Source organism: Grammomys surdaster, unplaced genomic scaffold, assembly GCF_004785775.1.
Source record: "Grammomys surdaster isolate TR1022 unplaced genomic scaffold, NIH_TR_1.0 125849, whole genome shotgun sequence".
NCBI classification, from domain to species: Eukaryota; Metazoa; Chordata; class Mammalia; order Rodentia; family Muridae; genus Grammomys; species Grammomys surdaster.
Window position 1 is genome coordinate 1,770,745 of NW_021620675.1, and position 19,517 is coordinate 1,790,261.

Below are 19,517 nucleotides of genomic sequence, written 5' to 3' on the forward strand. Positions count from 1 at the left end.
TCTGGCATCTGCACTATAATTATTCTTATTAAATACTTAGACTTCTGTTGAATTAAATAAACTACTCACTATGTTCTTTAAAGTAGTAAGGGGGCTGGAGAACTGGCTCAGCAGTTAAGAGCACTGACTGTTCTTCCAGAGGTCCTGAGTTCAATTCTCAGCAACCACATAGTGGCTCACAACCATCTGTAATGAGATCTGATGCCCTCTTCTGGTGTGTCTGAAGACTGCTACAGTGTACTTATATACATAAAATAAATAATAAATTAAAAGCCGGGCAGTGGTGGCTCACATCTTTAATCCCAACACTTGGGAGGCAGAGGCAGGTGGATTTCTGAGTTCGAGGCCAGCCTGGTCTACAGAGTGAGTTCCAGGACAGCCAGGGCTACACAGGGAAACCCTGTCTCGAAACAAACAAACAAAACCCCCCAAAAAAACCCAAAAAATAAAGTAGTAAGAAGAGTATAGTCTAAAGTTTTTTGTTGTTGTTGTTTGTTTTTTACACACAATAGTTTTATTGATTATTTGGAAATTTCACATTATGACCTGGATTGTACTCACTTCCCAGTCCCCTAGGTCCCTGTCCCCTGTCCCCTGTCCCCTGCCCCCTCCCCCTGCCTTGCAACATTCTCCAGCAAAAAAAGGCAGGGAGGGGGGAACCAAGTCCAACCAAAGTTTTTAAGACTTAAAGCATTGCAGTTTCAAATTAGTACCTAGGGGTTAGACAGATGGCTCAGCAGGTAGGAGCACTGGCTGCTCTTCCAGATTCCCAGCACTCAGTGGCAGCCCTCCGCTGTCTGTTAGTCCACTTCCAGGGAATCTGATGCCTTCGTCTGACCTCATAGGGCACTGCATACACATGGTACACAGGCATACAGACAGACAAAAAAAAAAGAAAAAAAAAACCAACTCATATACATAAAATAATTTTTAAAAAATAATTATAGTGTCTATTATACTCACAGTTGAACAACTTGTAGAAACAAAATAATAATAATATTAATAATAATATGTATGGAGTTTTTGCTAAGAAAGTTCTTCATGGGTGCTGGAGAGATGGCTCAGCGGTTAAGAGCACTGACTGCTCTTCCAGAGGTCCTGAGTTCAATTCCCAGCAACCACATGGTGGCTCACAACCATCTGTAATGGGATCTTATGCCCTCTTCTGGTGTGTCTAAAGAGAGCGATGGTGGTGTACTCAAACTAAATAAATAAATCTTTTTAAACAAACAAATACAGTTCCCTGTGGCAAACACCATCTCCATAAAACAGTACGAATAAATAGCAAGTAAAACTATGTTCTCAAGAATGTAAGGGGGGACTGTTGGGGGGGGTACTGCTGCTTCACTGGTATTTTATTTTATTTTATTTTATTTTATTTTATTTTATTTTATTTTATTTTATTTTATTTTATTTTGGTTATCTTTTTCTCCCTGAACACCCTCATCTCCCTGGCGTCTCACTCTTGTTTTAGAAAGATACGTATTTATAGTTATTACTACACTAATCAGCGTATACAAGAGAATCATTAGAAAGTAAGATGCAGTTCATTGGTGGGAGTAGTCATAAACTATACAGACTGATCTGTTTTACCTTATATTTCTTTGTGTGAGTGTACATCTATGTGAATACACGTGTACGCATTTCAGAGGGCATCTGCCCCATGAAGTTGGAGCTTCTGGGTGTTGTGAGCTGCCTAATATGGCTGCTAGGGACTGGTTTGTTTTGTTTTAAGGCATAAAGTGAGTAGTGTAGTGCTTTGTGCCCTCAGATTAAGAAATATTAGGGCATAACATTGTTTCATTTTGACATAAAATCTAGACAGTAGGTCATAAAAATTGTTTCCTTTGTTTGTTCAAACAGTGGAAGACAGGAAAGAAAAACCTATGGAGAAACCAGCTGTGTCCACTGGTGTGCCCACCAAATCAACAGAAAGTGTCGCAAAAGCCTCACCGTGTGCCCCGCCGTCTGTGCCCACGACAGCAGCTCCATCTCTCCCAAAGCCTCTGAACACCTCACTTCTGTCCCCTCCCCCAACTTTGGTTCTGCCGAACCTGGCAAATGTGGATCTGGCTAAGATCAGTTCCATTCTTAGCAGCCTAACATCGGTCATGAAAAATACGGGTAAGTGAGCCCAGTGACCACACTAAACCACTGATTGCCATCTGTTTTTTAATTGAACCATCGGAGTGGGATTTTTTGTTGGTGGTAGTGGTGAAATTTCTTTCAATTTTTTAATTAAAAATACATTAAAAATGGATAGACGTCATAGAAAAGCCAAAAATAATCTTACTACACCAAAGAAAACCACTCATATATATACATGTATGTGGATTTGAGAGATTATATATTTGGAATACTTTTTCTTTTAATAATTGAAACATTGCCTATATTATCTTTAAATCAGCTTATTTAAAACTTAAGTATGTATCACAAATTTTTATGTTATTAAATATTAACCTAAACAGCTAGTTTGGGTGGTGCACACCTATAATCTCAGCACTTGGGAAAAGAGGCAGGAGATGAGGAGTTTAAGGATAGCCTGGGCTACATGAGGCCCTTTCTGGACAAAAATGATGGAGATGGGTAGGGAGATCATTCTGTGAGTGAAGTGCTTGATTTGTAAGCATGAGGGCCTGAGTTTAGATTGCCAGCACCCATAGAACAGCCAGGCTTACCTGTGTGTCTATAAACCCACTTTGGGAATGAGTACAGACATGTGGATGTTGGGGAGTGGCAGCCAGTCTAGCAGAAACTTGAAGTTCCAGATTCAGTGATTGACATAATCTCCCAAAATTTGATAGTGACAGAGGAAGACACACGGTTTCATTTTGGTCTCCATGTGCACACAATGTGGGAGTGTATAACTGTGCATGTACCACACACAAGAAAAGTCATCTACATCAACTTTAATGGCTGTTGAAGTATATGGTAATTCTTGTTGTTAGACATTACTATGTTTTCAGCTTTTCACTTTATAAAGAATACTGAAGTCCTTTCCATGCAAACCTGATGAGACCTACATTCAATCTCCAGGACCCTTGTAAAGGTGGCAGGAGAAATTTGACTCCTCAAAACTCTCCTCTGAGCCCCGTTATCCACATACTGGCAATGATAATAGTGATAACAGAAGTCTGCTGCACAACACGCGGGTGCAGAAGGACAGACACAGACACATTCCATCTGTGCCCTGCCCACTGTATTATTTTTGGGGAAATTATCAGCATGTGAACTAGATGTGCTGCCACCTGTAACACGAGCAATGAGGAAGCCAAGCAGGAAGATTAAGAATTGAAGGCCAGCCTGGGGTGTATTTTGAGACCCTGTTTAGAAAACACAAAACCAAAGGCAGCATGTAGCTTTTCAAATTGTTATCTTAAGAATATACTATTTTATATACCTAGTGTTTGGAAATTTAATTGTTTCTAACCCTTTCCATTGTCACATTCAATCTTGAAAAGATAATATCTATATTTTAATTAAAGATTTTTTTCATTTGTTCATTTATGTTTCTTTGTAAAACATCTGTTCCTAGTGGTTTTTGTCATATTTTAAGAAATCGAATGTTTTTCTTGTGTCTGCATCTACCTTTTTACTGTGTTGATAACTGACCCAGTGTTTTGAAGTGTAAAAGTGTAAAGGAGTTTATTTGTATAATGTCACTTTAAAGGCTGTGTAAGAGAAAAACCCTTGCCACTCTCATAGACATGTGGTGACAGCGCTCTGCAGTGGTAGTGCCTCTGATCCAGCAACCTGCTGCAGTCGCTGAGCACCATGGGAGCAGAAGCAGGTTGCCCGCTCTGTTCTGGTGGCTGCTCTGAAAACCAAGGAATGTGCATGAAAATAACATAGCGCTTGTTTGTTTTAAGAATATTCCAAATAGAAACAACAGTTCATATTTTCACATGTTTTTCTTTGTATGTGTCAAAATGGGCACTATTTGTGGTTCAGTCACCAGAATTACTATTAAACAATCTTTCATTGAGTGGAAAGTGTCATGAATTGAGTATTGCATTTTCTTGAGTTCATCTTTCTGCCACCAGGGGTCAGTTCTGCATCAAGACCTTCTCCAGGAACTCCTACCAGTCCCAGCAACCTCAGCAGTGGCCTGAAAACACCTGCACCTGCCACAACACCATCTCACAACCCTCTGGCAAATATCCTGTCAAAGGTGGAGATCACCCCAGAGAGCATTCTCTCTGCTCTTTCTAAAACCCAGACACAGTCAGCCCCTGCACTCCAAGGTAAACTGACATGTGCCAGAGGGACTTGAATTGTGAATGTTTGTCTCCAGTGTAACCTTGAATTCTAGTTCTGAGGATCCCAAAGCCATGAAATGTACAATACAGTTAATTCATTACTGTCTTTATACTTTATATATTTATGAGGTGGCAATTAGAGAATTGAAAATGTCAACACTAAAACAGACTTTAAATATAGTTTAGTAATACCCTCCCAGTCGGGTAAGGAAGCCAGGCTCATGAGGTGATGTGCTTGGTTAAGGTTATGAGTCTGTCTGATGTGTGATGAACTGAGACTAGAAGGAGACTCCTTAGCTAGCTAATACTCTATCCTGCAGCAGGGCACTACTGGGGCTTACATTAACCCTAACCCTTAGTGCAGGGTAGTGTGTGTGTTGTTTTAATATATAACCTATGTCAAATATAACCGACATATATCTGTTTTCTCCCTTCTATCTGCAGTCTCTGCCTCATTTAGACTTCTCTTTTTGGCTTTCTCAGTTATGTCTTGTACATAAAATTGCTTCAGCTTTTCATGAATCATATTCGATCTTTCAATTCTTGTTTTCCAGGTTCCTACACAACCCTTCTTAAACATCTCAGTACAGTTATGCAGTTAATCGTAAATACCAGAACAGTATCGTCCTTGTTAAAGCCAGGGACTTCTAGGTGATAGTTAGCAATTACTAGAAATACTTTTGTTTCAGCTGGGACAGAGACGCTGTTTAGAACTAATGGGTCAAGGTCAGAGAAACGTTGAATATCTCATAATGCATAGAGTAGGCTCCACCCACAAAAATGTATCTATGCTAGAATAGCAGCAGCGATAAGATGAGGAACCCTGTCCATATAAGTAAAGCATATAAATAGCTATTACTTTCTGTTCTTGAACTGTTCTGGATCAATCTATTACTATTGCATCTTCAATAGTCATTCTAAGAAAGAGTTTTATTTTACAAAACTAAATACTATCTGGTGATCTTCTGAAACCCCTTTTTGTTGACCTATCAATAAAGAATTGACGTTCCCAGTAATCCCAGATCTTAGGAGACTGGATCTCAAGTTTCAGGTCAGCCTAGGCTGCAGTGGGCTGTGGCTGTTTTATCTGTTTTTAAAGCACACAATACTGATGATAATTTACAACAGCTCACTGTGTGCGACTGAGGAGATGACGGTGCTTTGGACTTCTCCCTTCCTGTTCCTGTCCTGTAGCTGTAGAAAATCTTGAAGTCATCTATATTAGTTTCTCCTCTAGATGCAGCACGGTACCTATAGAGTTTTTTGTTGTTTTTGTTGTTGTTGTTCTGTAGATTGCTATAATAGTTTCATGTGGTCCTTCTTGTCAGATAGAATTTGAAGAAATGTGTTCTGACAGGATTCGAAATAAAAACAAAAAAAAACTCCTTATGGAATAGCAGCATTTGTCACCTTTCTTTTGCTTTAGAAAGTGGAACTCTTAGCCCAGTGTGGTGATATGCTGTAATTCCAGAGCACTTGGAAGGTAGAAGTAGATGGATCTCTGTGAGTTGGAGCCCAGCCTAGTCTACAGAGCAAGTTCTAGGACAGCCAGGGCTACAACAGATAGTGGGAGAAAAAAGGAAAAATTCTACTTTTGTGGGGGGAAAAAAGTGGAGTTTTTCCTTTTTTTTTTTTTTTTTAAGACTTATTTATTTTATGTGTGTGAGTATACTGGCGCTGTCTTCAGACACACCAGAAGAGGGTATCAGATCCCATTACAGATGGTTGTGAGCCACCATGTGGTTCCTGGGAATTGAATTTGGGAACTCTGAAAGAGCAGTCAGTGCTCTTAACCACTAAGTCATCTATCTGGCCCCATGGAATTTTTCTTAACTTTTCAGTATGCCAAAACATAAATACTCATGTTCACTCAAACATTGTAAACAAAAATCTTTTAGAGGCCAGCAAAATAGGATAGTGGGTAAAGCCACTTGCTGCCAAACCAGACTACCTGAAACCCACATGGTGGAAGAAGAGAACCAGCTCCCTCAAATTGTTCTCTCGCTAACACACACACACACACACACACACACACACACACACACACACACACAGTATAGTTTTTTAAGGCTTAATTTTTTTTTTTTAATAAGAAAATTTTGTCCAGGTGGCAATGGAGTACGCCTTTAATCCCAGCACTTGGGAGGCAGAGGCAGGCAGATTACTGAGTTCAAGGTCAGCCTGGTCTACAGAGTGAGTTCCAGGACAGCCCGGGCTACACAGAGAAACCCTATGTCAAAAAAACAACAACAAACAAACAAACAAAAAACCCACCAGACTCCACAGCTTGTTGAGGTAAAAGAAATGTAGCAAAGTGACAAGATATAAGTCACAGCTGTCTCTTTAAGCTCACTTACTTATAGAGGAGGGGTTATATGTGCCTTCATGCTTATGGAGGTCAAAGGACAACTTGTGAAAATTGTTTCTCTTCTTCTACAATGTGGATGCTGAGAATCAAACTCAAGTCATCAGGCTTGGCATCGGTGCCTTAACCATTGAGCCATCGCACTGACATGACAGTAACTGTCTTTGAAAAAGCAGTAGTCGATGGAAGAACAGGTCCCCACAGTATCTGAGAGACAATACATCTGTAATCTCAGCATTCAGTCAGGATTGCTGTGATTTCAAGGCTAACCTGGGCTGTGTAGCAAATGCCTGTTTGAGAAAACAGTAAATAAATAAATCGACAGGCATGGTATTGCACACCTTTAACCCCAGCACATAGGAAGCAGAAGCAGGTGGATCTCTGAGTCTGAAGCCAGCATAGTCTATGTAGTGAGTTCTAGGGTAGCCAGGGTTAACCCTGTCTCAAAAAAACAAACAAAAGAATGAATACACAAAGGGTAGACATGGTGTGTGTGACCCTTACCTGCCTTCTAAAGAGCCGCCTGAGCCAGCAGTGTAGCTCAGTGTAGAGTGCTTGTCTGCACATGGGAAGTGTAGCTCAGTATAAAGTCCTTGTCTGCATATGGGAAGCACAAAGCTTGTCTCCAGTGCCATGGGTTTGTAAACGTTTAGTCACCATGGAAGTAAGAATGAACTTTTCTGAAAATACTGAAAATGGAGCTCTGGTAAGACTCGGGTAGTGTTGCTCCTGAGTTTACATTTGGAGAACTAACTCATACATCACAGAGGTTCTGTTGCCTTTCACGGTTAAGAAATGGAACCAGCCTCAGTACCCATCCACAGATAGTTAAAGAAAGTGTGGATATGTGCTCATTTGGATTTAATTCAACCATATGAAGAAAACGAAAAATGCAATATTTGCAGGGAAATGAATGTAACTGGTGACCATTGTGTTATTAAGCACAGTAAGCCAGACACAGAAAGACAAATAACCAGGAATTTGGGCCCTCTGGAAGAGCAGAAAATGCTCTTAACTCCTGGGTCTGCTCCAGCCACTCTCCCGGCTTGCTTGTTTGTTTGCTTGTTTTATGTATTTATTTTTGAGGTGAGGTCTCAACTACATACTTCTGACTGACCTTGAGCCTGAGCATGCTATGTAGACCAGTTTGGCTTTGAATGCATGGAGATCTGCCAACCTCTGCTTCTGGAGTATTGGGATTAAAGCCATATGCTACCACAGCCTGGCTCTTTTTTCTAAATTGTGGCTCTAGAAGATCTATAACCTTCTGTCCTCCACATCTTCACAAATATTCACACAAATAAAATCAGGCAGATCTCCATACATTCAAGGCCATACTAGTCTACACAAAGAGCTCCCAGCATTTAGAAAGTGGAACCAAGAAGATTAGAGTGTAAGGCCACTTCTAGCTACTTAAGGAATTTGAGGCCAGCCTGGATTACGTAAGCACTTCCCCACCCCCAAAAAGACAGGGCCAGAAAGATGACGCTCAGAACTGAAGAGCACTGACTGCTCTTACAGAGGACACAGGCTTGATTCCAGCCCTAGCTAAAGAGAGCTGATGCCTTTTTCTGGTCTCCATGGGTACCAGGCGCATGCACGCGCACAGGCGCACACAAACACACACACACATACACAAAATACTCATATACATAAAAAAATTAATGTTTTTTTTAAAGAGAGAAGGTGGGTAAAAATGCCTTAGTGAGTAAACACACTTGTCACAAGCCTGATGACCTAGTTCAATATTGGAGCCCATATAAAGGTGTAAGGAAATAATTGATCCCACAGAATTGTCCTCTAACCACTCCATGCACACTGTGGTACGTGTACAAATCCACAAACTCATATACAGTAAAAATAAAATTTTAAAAGAAAGAAAATGTTGTTCCTATAAAAGTAATTCTAGTCACTGACTATGATGATTCACGCCTTTAAACAGGGCTGGGAACATAGGAGGCTGTGCAGAGGCTAGTGGATCTCTCTAAGTTCACGGCCAGCCTGGTCTACATAGGGAATGTAAGAATACATAGTCTCAAAAAATACCGTCTCAAAAAAATAACACCAGGGACTGGAGAGATGGTTTGGTGGATAAGAGCACTGGTTGTTCTTCCAAAAAAAACCTGGGTTTGATTCCCAGCACCCACATAGCAGTTGACAGCCTATTTGTAACTCCAGTTCCAGGGATCCAGTGCCTTTTTCTGGTTCTTGGGCATCAAGAATGCATGTGGTACATATACACACATGAAGACAAAACACCCATACATATACAAAATAAAAGCTTTGGTCTACAAGGGGTAAACTTGTTGAAAAAGGTATTCCAGGCTGAAGTTTTGGGTATGTTCTTTTCCTCTGACAACAACAGTGCATGCTCATGTGTTGGAATAGACGACAAGGTAGAGAGGCAGTTATGGTCCTCTGTGTTTACAGAGATTCCACAGCTCAAGCGCAGACACTGGCTTAGAACGTTGTGTTAGAAAGAGCTTGCTTCCTTTCCCCTGCTGCATGGCTTTGTTTAAGCCATGAATGATTCTGACATTAAAAATCCCTCTCTTTCCTGTTTTCTTTTATAACGGGACTTGCATCTGGATTGTTCTGGGACTGAGTGCTTTGCTGTCTTAGGTTGATAAATAGACCTGATATTTTTTTGTCTCAGATAGGCACTGTCTGTTTAGTCTAGATTCCTTTGAACTTGGTATTTTAAAGTCTGTGGTTCCCACCACAGTGAGTGATGGTATCTAATAAGCCTGCCTTGTTTTCGTTATAATGTGTGGTTGTTCTTTTTAACCCCTCTAATCTCTTTCTGCAGGCTTGTCATCTTTACTTCAGAGTGTTACTGGGAACCCCGTGCCAGCCAGTGAAGCTACTTCCCAGAGCACTACAGCCTCCCCTGCCAGCTCCACAGGCTCTGCCGTAAAGGGGAGAAATCTGCTCTCCAATACCCAGTCATTTATTTCCAAAAGCTTCAACTATTCTCCTAATTCTTCAACTGCTGAAGTCTCTTCGACTTCAGCAAGCAAGGTGTCAGTTGGGCAGAGCCCAGTGCTCCCAAGCACTGCCTTTAAACTACCATCCAGTTCTTTAGGATTTGCAGGTACCCACAGTACTAGCCCTGCTGCCCCACCTACTGAAGTTGCCATGTGCCAATCCTCAGAGGTCTCCAAGCCAAAGCCAGAATCAGAGTCCACTTCTCCAAGCCTGGAAATGAAGATCCACAACTTCTTAAAAGGTAATCCTGGTTTCAGTGGCTTAAACTTAAATATCCCAATCCTGAGCAGCTTGGGAACCAGTGCCCCGTCAGAGGGCCATTCCTCGGATTTCCAGCGAGGTCCTACTAGCACTTCAGTTGACAGCATCGATGGAACTCCTGTTCGGGATGAACGGAGTGGGACACCCACCCAGGATGAGATGATGGATAAGCCCACATCCAGCAGTGTAGACACAATGTCCCTGCTGTCTAAGATCATCAGCCCTGGTTCCTCAACACCCAGCAGTACAAGATCACCACCTCCTGGAAGAGATGAAAGCTACCCCCAAGAGCTCCCCAATTCTGTGTCTACATATCGACCCTTTGGTCTAGGCAGTGACTCTCCCTATAAGCAGCCTTCTGGTGGAGTTGAGAGGCCGTCATCACTGATGGACTCTTCACAGGAAAAGCTCTTCCCAGATACTTCCTTCCAGGAAGATGAGGACTACCGAGATTTTGAATATTCAGGGCCTCCACCATCTGCCATGATGAACCTAGAGAAGAAACCAGCCAAATCCATCCTGAAGTCAAGCAAGCTTTCTGATGCCTCTGAGTACCAGCCAATCCTGTCTAGTTACAACCACAGGGCCCAAGAGTTTGGGGTCAAGTCTGCCTTCCCTCCATCTGTAAGGGCCCTCCTGGACTCTAGTGAGAACCGTGACCGCCTTTCATCTCCTCCTGGGCTATTTGGCGCCTTCAACATAAGAGGGAATGAACCTGGGTCTGAGCGGTCACCATCACCAAGTAAAAATGATTCGTTTTTCACCCCTGACTCCAACCACAGTGGCTTGACTCAGCCTACTGCTGGGCATCTCGCTTTGCCACAGACTCAGTACCCAGACTCTCCTCACTCAGTCCCACATCGTTCCGTTTTCTCTTCACAGAATACCCTTGCCGCTCCAGCGGGCCACCCACCCACATCAGGCGTGGAAAAAGTCCTGGCCTCTACGATTTCCACCACATCGACGATTGAGTTTAAGAATATGCTTAAAAACGCCTCACGCAAGCCCTCAGATGATAAGCATTTTGGCCAGACCCCCAACAAGGGTCCTTCAAGTGATGGTGTCGGCCTGTCAAACCTCACCCAGCCCAGCTTGCCCACCACTGACCAGCAACAGGAAGAACACTATCGAATAGAAACTCGTGTTTCCTCCTCCTGTTTAGACTTGCCTGACAGCACAGAAGAAAAGGGGGCCCCTATAGAAACTCTAGGTTATCATAACGCAGCTAATAGGAGGATGTCAGGAGAGCCGATACAGACCGTAGAGTCTGTACGAGTTCCTGGGAAGGGAAATAGAGGACATGGGCGTGAGGTTTCAAGAGTGGGTTGGTTTGATCTGAGCACACCAGGCAGCTCTTTTGACAATGGTCCCTCAAGTGCCTCTGAATTGGCATCCCTTGGGGGTGGGGGCAGCGGAGGCCTCACTGGCTTTAAGACAACGCCATACAAGGAACGGGCACCCCAGTTTCAGGAGAGTGTCACCAGCTTTCGTTCCAACAGTTTCAACTCAACATTTGAGCATCATCTCCCCCCATCCCCCTTGGAACATGGGACACCCTTCCAGAGAGAGCCAGTGGGGCCATCATCTGCCCCACCTGCCCCTCCTAAGGATCATGGTGGTATCTTCTCTCGAGAGGCACCCACTCATCTGCCCTCTGTGGATCTTTCGAACCCCTTTACAAAGGAGGCATCTCTGGCCCATGCTGGCCCACCACCTCCTCCTGGAGAGCACAGCGGAGTTCCTTTCCCTCCACCACCCCCTCCTCCACCCCCTGGGGAACTTAGCAGTGGAGGGACTGGTGTCCCCTTTGCTACTCCACCCCCTCCTCCACCCCCTGTTGATCACTCTGGGGTTGTACCTTTCCCAACTCCACCACTGCCAGAGCATGGAGTGACTGGGGCTGTGGCAGTTTTTCCCAAGGACCATAGTTCCCTCCTTCAAGGGACCATGGCTGAGCATTTTGGGGTCCTCACAGGACCCAGGGACCTCAATGGCCCTGGTCTTAGCCGTGCACGAGAGAGCCTGAGCCTGCCTTCCCACCCTCTGGAGCACCTGGGCCCAGCCCTTGGAGGAGGTGGGGGAGGCAACACCAGCAGCAGTGGCCTTCCCTTGGGTCCCGCACACAGAGACGCCATCGGCCGGAGTGGTATGATTTTACGGAGTCCCCGGCCAGACTTTCGGCCTAGGGAAGCTTTTCTCGGCAGAGACCCATTCCACAGTTTAAAGAGACCCAGGCCACCTTTTGTTAGGGGCCCTCCGTTCTTTGCACCAAAACGCCCATTCTTCCCTCCCAGGTACTGATGGAAATCTGGGAAAGGCATTTTGAACAGTCTAGAGAGCATTGGAAGTAGCAGTTTGGTTTTTTGTTTTGTTTTTCTTCTTTTGCTTTTTTTTTTTTTTTTTTTTTTTAATGAAGGGCCTTCCTTCCAAATTCAGAAGCATACATGGTAACAATTTGCTATTATCCAGTCCTCTCTCCAAGCTTAGGACCTTTTCCAAGTTGTTTGTATTTTTTCTTTAAAAAAAAAAAAAACAGAAACACAAGTAAACATAACCAAAGCCACATTACTTGGCTGGGGGTATAGGGAGTGGGGAGGAAAACAGTATTTTATCCTATCTATTGAGAGATTACTTACATTGGAAATAAACTTTCGGTCAGTACAGGTAATAATGTGCAATGTTGGGGTGTTATTTGGGCCTTGGCCTTGCTGGTGGGCAGTAGGAGGATCCCTGTCTCCTTCCCTCTCCAGCTAAGCAACTTGCGGAACCAGCTTAGCTGCCCTCTTTGTAGTCTCTGCCCTGCAAAAGGCTGAGAGTGTTTTCAGAGGGAAAATGTGGGCAATGTTGGGCCTGTCGGGTCTATTTGCTTTATTCTAAAGGCGTGTTGAAGCAGAGTGCTTACTCTTTGCTTTTAAAGCAGCTTTCTCTGAACTATTACTATGCAGTGACTGAGACAGTATAAACTTCTGTGTAGTAAAAAGTTTTCTCTTGGGGGATGTGGTGGCACACACAACCCCAGCACTGGGAGGCAGGGACGAGGGAATGGCAGTTTGAGGCCAGCTTGGGCTATATAGTGGAACTTTGTCTCAAAAGAAAGAAAAAAGTTTCTTTGTTGAAAGAAAAAACCTGAATATAATTTCAAGGTTAAAATGGGAAATGATGACAATGTGTAGAGCTGGACAGGGTCACCCAGCGCTGCTGTGACCAGCTGTCCTCTGTGGACAGGACAAGGGGACATTTGATGGTTCTACATATCCTTGTCTCCCGCTTTCCCCTACTTTTTCTCCCTCAGTTATTCTAACTAAATTGATAATGAATCTAGGTAAAATGTTGTCTCTGCCTTCTTAAATATTTAAGTAGACACTTAGTTTACTATGGTGCCTACCTGGTGGTTTTCAGCCAACATTAACTATTAGAGAAAGGAAAATATTTACAGTTTCTTTCTACCCCGACCCCCATCTCAGTCCTGCATTCACCCCTGTTCTTGCTGTTTCAGAGGCGATTGAGTGGTATCCTTACATGATACTGTGTAGGTGTGTCTTAGAGACAGGTGGGTATTGCTGGCCATGTCTTTACAGAGAAAGCGGCGTCCTGATGAATCCATGTTAGCCCTCAGCAAATAGCAACTTGGTGCTTTCAGTGCCCACCTCCGATCCCCCATTCTCATGTCAACTACTAGTTGTTTTGCCTGAGTCATTGCTGTGGAGGGAGAGCTTTCTTCCCTGCATTAAAAAGCTTGTTTGTGTTTCTACAGCTAATACCTAAGGGAAAGACAATCACCGTGCTTAGAGTGCTTCTGTCTTTGTATCTGGGACGCAAATACTGCACACTAGGTTTTCTGTTGCACCAGGGTCCATGCTTATAATCTCCAACTAGGTGTGCTACACCATTGTGTTGAGCTTGTGGAGGAATCTGGCAAGTTAACAAACTGTGAGGAGGTAATGGAGTGCTTAGGTTCCTCAGTGGGGTAGCAAACTGAGGGAAGTGTGGCATGTGCTCAAAGACAATCCTCTGTCTCAGAACAAACCACTTTTTTTTTTCCTGAAGAAAGGCTGTCCAATACAGCCTGGGGGCTGTGTTCTGTGTGAGGGTGCAGCAAGACAGCCTCAGAATTCACATCCAGTTTGAGCTGGTTCTTCTCTTTCCTCTCTCAAGTCTCTCTGCCCTGTAGCTTGCCCCACAAAAAAATGCATGATATCATGGCCTTGTGTGTGTGGTTGGGTATATAGCATAGCAAAGCAGGGGAGGTATAGTTATATATTGGGTCTTAAGACATTTGTTTAATAAAAAAAATATATCAAACAGAGAGAATGGGGGTGGGGCAAGGAAATTGTGACTTTCAGAATTGATTTTTTTTTCCAGAAATTAAGTGGGGGTGTTTTTCAGTCTAGAATAAAAGAATGTGAATTCTTTCTACCACTCTTATTTAAACTTAAATATACTGTTTACTTGAAAACGCTCTCTGACCATTTGATTTTCTAAGAAAATAGGGAAGTATCAGGAAAGTGGTTTCTGGAATGTTGAAGCAGGATAACTGTCTTCAAAAGCATAATGGCCACCACGTGACAGGGGTACTTCAAGGACAGACTTTCCAGGGCTTGGGGTTTGTAGGATATTTTTTGTTTTGTTTTTGCCACAAGATCTTCAGTGTGTTTGTTTCAGGGTGGAAGTGGGGTTATATGAAGCTGTCAGATATTTTAAGGAAATCTTCCTACAACAGTAAATGAAGACAACTGTATATATGTGATATAGTGAAACAAAAGACATTTCTGGTATTCATAAAGATAAAACAAGGATTTTATTCTTCGTGTGTCTGTGATTTAAACTCGGTACCATACTCTGACTTTTGTATTTCACCCCGAGTTTAAAAATAAATAAATAAACAAGATATTTTTTAAAGAATGCACAGCATAGTGTGTTTTAGCAAGGACATGATTCGTGAAGCAGAATGAGTAGTTGTCACTAAGGTCCTTGATGCTCACTGTAAAACCACAAAGAATTCCATGAATACTCTAGTACCACACAGAATTCAGTGATGCTGTGTCAAATAGGATCCTGGAGGATTTTCTAAGAGTTTATTCAGCTTAGATGGGAGCTCCCTCCCTGTAACTCCCCCCTCCCGAGGTCAGCAGAACTTGGTTTGACTCCTGGGAGGGTATCATGAGCAGACTAGGACTTTTCTCCTCTCTGAACCCAGAAACAGTGTTTATGATAAATGTGGTACAGCAAGCTGGTCTAGACCATGTGAGTAGGCTCAGCTTTCTTACCACAGAGGATCCACTCAGTCCTAACATTACCTGTTGATGGAGTTAGGCCTCAGCTGTTAGTTTTTGAAGCGGCTGTAAATTACTGCTCCCCCCACCTTCATATTTTAACTGGTGGGGTTACCTGTTAAGATTTAAAAAAAAAAAAAGTAGATATGTTGGATTGATATTATCGAGTGTTCAGTGTGGAAAACAAGTACATGCTTTAGAGGCAACAACAGTGAAATCCTTTTGGAATGTGTATTAATATCATTTAATAAAATAACTAGTTCTAAAGGTTTGACATTTTTCTTTGAGATTGGGGCTTTGACCAAGGGCCCTTGGCTTTTCTGGTAAGTGCAAGCAGAAGTGATTTCTCTTCTCCAGGAGCCAAACTCCAGCATTGTAGCACAGACCTATGATTAGAGATGCTAAATTTTCTCCACTGAAGATATGACTATCCAGGGCCAAAGGTGAAACAGGCTACAGAATGCAGAAAGAAAAGCTGGGGGATAGCCCTGAAGATGCCACTAGACTGGCTTTTCACCCGAGGGTATGTGAGAAGGACAGAAGGAAGTATGTGTACCCGCACATACCTGAGGCATATGTGCCACGGACCCCTATCCCTACCCCATGTTTCCTTCATGGCCACTTGCATTTACTGTCCCAGTTTCTTGGGGGAAAAAATGTCTTCAATATTTTGTTTTCCAGCTTAATAAAATACGGTTTTGTTTGTTGTGTGGTTAACTTTTCCCCTCTCACATTGACGTTTTCCAGCTGTCCGTCCTCTTGACTTGTATATTTGTGTCACTGAAGTCTAGCTGAGCCTCTAAGATCTTCATGGCCTCCTGGGTTTTCTGTTTGATCCTTTATGCTGTCATGGGTGGGTTGAGGCCACGGTGCTCCGGGGGTGGTCACTATATACTTTGTATATAATTGTGTTTTTCAAATACTGTACAATCGTGAACCAAGTGGGGAAAAGGTTTTAGTTGTAACACTTGCAGTGCCGAGCACCCTACCATCCAAGTATATCCTTAGCCTTCAGGGGACATTTTTAAAGTAATCATAGAATTGGAGGGAATGTGTGGAAATGGGTCCTTCTGGTCAACTATCCATATCTGTCCTTGGTCACATATTGGTGATTGGTCTGTCATGCAGAAACCATACTTAGCTCTTGTCTCTTACTCCATCCTGTTTCATAACCCAGTGAGGCTTAATAAATGGAATGTCGGCTCAAAAGGATCACAAGGGATAGTCACTACATCTCAGCCAGGCCTGGGTCACTGGCAGGGTAAAAGGCTGAATAGCAGCCCTGAGTTCACAAAGCTCCATGTGTCACAAGATCTCAGAAATGGCATCAGTCTGGGGACACACCCAACTGCTACCTTGTACTATAGAGACAATGGAATCTGGCTGCACTTCAGAGCTCAGTGCCTGGCTCTGAACTCTACCCTTGAAAGAGTACTTAGACTCCTTGTTCACCTCTGGGCATGTTGAAAACATGACTTCTCCCCCCCACACACACTCCCAGGTTGTTTTATTCAAGCCAGTCTTACACAGAAGAAATGAGTTCCCTCCTCTTGTGTGTAGACTTAGTAACGCCATCAGAATGGGTTTGGGGGTATTAGGGTGTTTCTCATACTTGCTTATGAGTAACTAGAGACAAGTCTGATCAGTTGCCATTCACAATTGCTAAGGAATAACTCACAGGCTGTGGAGATGAGGCTTCTAGAAGGTCACCTGTAAGAGCCGTCTCTAAAGTAAACATCCTGTTCTGTGTAGAAGGGGAGAACATGACTTAAGTGTGATTTAAAAAAAAAAATGACATCAGAGTTACTTGTAGAAAGAAAACTTTTTTTTCCCTTAGCCACAAAGTTGGGATTGGAAGGCAGGCTAATTCATTTGTAGAGCATTTCTTAGCATATAAAAGGCCATGGGTTTGATTCCTTAACATTAGGAAACAAGAAGACTGGAATTTATTTAGACACATAATTATAGTTGCCTTGGGGGAGGGGGACAAAGGGGATTTGGTTGTGATTTGGTTTTGTTTTCTTTTTTGTCCTGGGGATTGAACTCAGGACTTCATACATACTAAGCACTAAACTGTATCCCTCCTGGTTTTCTGTTTGTTTTCCTAGTCCCTTTGTTCTCACCTAGGCAGGAGAATATCCCTATGAGTGGAGGCCATAGTGACAGCTGAGAAAAGCCACATGTGTTCATGTTCGACTCAAACGGATGCTGGCTAACCCAGTGCACCCTGGACTTGTTTAGGTTCACGGCAAAACTAAATGTTCTCAGTTTTTTTCTTTTCTATCTCTCGTATCCTGTTGTATTTGTAAGATGCTCAAGCCCTTTGTCAACTGGTCTATGGAAAAGAAAGGATCTGATGTTTCCTATATTTTTCTTGGGTATCTGTGAGAATGGGAAGAACATTGAGAGTATCCAGTCATTCCCCTTTCATGTGCTAGAGCCCTTCCACCCTACATGAAAGTCCTGTAAAGCAGCTGCTCCTTGCTGAGGGCAGTAGAAGTTATCAAAGTATAAAACTGGCCCCATGTTATACCTTCCACAGACAATATTGAAGAATCTTTTAACCCTGAATTCCCTGCATGTGCTTGATGGACTGGGGCTGTGAGAGGCAAAGTTCTCATTTTTGAGGCTCTGAGCCCCAGCGTCCCTTGCTAAAAGTGGCAAAGATTTTTCACATTTTGGGTGCTGGTAAGCAGAATTTGCTTCTAGTAGCTAAAATGAATTTGGGACCATGTACTGATCCTGATAAATGAAAAGTTTTCATTGGAGATAGTTACAAGTAGTTTAAACCTATAAAGCTAATACCTTAACCAAAATTTCAACCAAGTGAGGATACCCAGTCTAAGAGTGGAAGAAACCTGAGAAGTTCCTAACTTTTGATTAAGGATTTAGGACACCCTTTATTGCAGATTTTCCTTATACTTCTGTGGACCTCATTTACTCACTTTCTGTAACCAGTCTGTAGAAACAAGTTAGGAGACATCACATTTCTTGGCTTTTTCTTGAAAGTACTTGACTCTAAAAGTCCTGTGGCCACAAGTGTCTGGGTCATGTGCTTCAGGAAGGAAAAGGAAAGAAATCTACATTAGCAAACATGACCCATTATGACTATCCGGCCTTAGAGAGGTGATGTGACTCTGTGAGCAACTCCGGCTGTGGATTTGGACAGACTAGGACTTGGCCTTGAGATCATTTTCCAGGGTTTAAAGGGAGCATAAGAACACTACTGACAGTTGTTCTGGGAATGTGATGGAATTGTAAAATAGTACTGCATCTCAGGATCCTGGCAGGTAAGAGCAGGGTGGGCAAGAAAGTTGCAGAGATGTTTTACAGGTAGACTTAGTATCTCCTGGGGCCAAGGTATGCATGAGGAGAACAAGCATGTATTGGCCTTAGATGCCTGTCTTGCTACAGTGTGTGAGAGAATAACAACATTCCTTTCTCCACAGCAAGTTGCCTGATGTGGTAACTGATCAGTCAGCAGCAGACCAGTGCACTGCACATAGTAAATGTTGAAGGATGAGTGTAAGAAGCTGTCATTCCAGGGTGGCATACCTCTGTGATCCTAACAAAAGGACACTAGAATAATTTTTAATTATTTAATTAACTAATTAAAACATTTAAATCTTAAAATTGTGCCAAAAATCTATATCTTTTGAAGTTTCCAGTCAGTACATGATCAACACATATTTAACATATTTATTGAGTACCTCCTATTTTGTTGTCTACAGTATGACACTGCCTTCCCTGTGCTACAGTACCACAAAAAAATCTAGGTCTGCCATTGCCATTCTTTCTGAATGCTACTTAAAATGCACTCTTACCACAAGAATACACACGCATGCGCACACGCGCACACACATGCAATCTTCCTCCCCACAGCCTTGTCTCTTTCTTTGTATTTCAGGATGTCTAACATATCAGAAGATGGAGCCCCAGAGTGGCCTATGACTCAAGTCAGCTGCCCTCCCCAGACAGAACTTTGGGTCTCTTTGGAAACCTAGGTTAAGCAGCTTGTTCTGACAACTCTTCCACAAGACCCCATCACCACCGCAATCTGGGAACGGACTAAGTGTCCCCACCTCCCAGGTGAGGGACTAAGCCTCAACAGGTGCTAATAAGTTCATTTCCCTTTATGCTTCTCCACACATGTGACCATGTTCCTGTTTTAACTGCGTAAAGCTAATCTGGCTTGCCCTGTATCCGAGATTTAGTGGAGAGGGATAAAAGAAAGGATAAAGGAATATACCAAGCACTGAGTTGAGCAATTTACATAAGATGTACCTCCAGAACCGGAACAGATATTTTTATTCTTATTTTATAGATAAGAAAAATCGCCGGGCGGTGGTGGCGCACGCCTTTAATCCCAGC

The 19,517-nt window shown here is 42.9% G+C and overlaps 1 protein-coding gene across 4 annotated transcripts in view; it reads left to right on the top strand.

The window, feature by feature from the left end:
* Nucleotides 1-12,174, top strand: part of Rprd2 (regulation of nuclear pre-mRNA domain containing 2) — a 53,881-nt gene extending 41,707 nt beyond the window's left edge. For 2 of the 4 annotated variants that reach the window (XM_028789634.1, XM_028789635.1), the window contains 4 exons: nucleotides 1,864-2,124; nucleotides 4,044-4,244; nucleotides 9,434-9,853; nucleotides 10,756-10,960. In XM_028789634.1, the coding sequence (XP_028645467.1) occupies nucleotides 1,864-2,124; nucleotides 4,044-4,244; nucleotides 9,434-9,853; nucleotides 10,756-10,844 (971 nt within the window). In that variant the 3' untranslated portion in view covers nucleotides 10,845-10,960. Of the gene's footprint in view, nucleotides 1-1,863; nucleotides 2,125-4,043; nucleotides 4,245-9,433 lie in introns of all 4 variants that reach the window. The other 2 variants (XM_028789631.1, XM_028789633.1) reach the window with 1 other exon arrangement.
* Nucleotides 12,175-19,517: the final 7,343 nt, after the last annotated feature.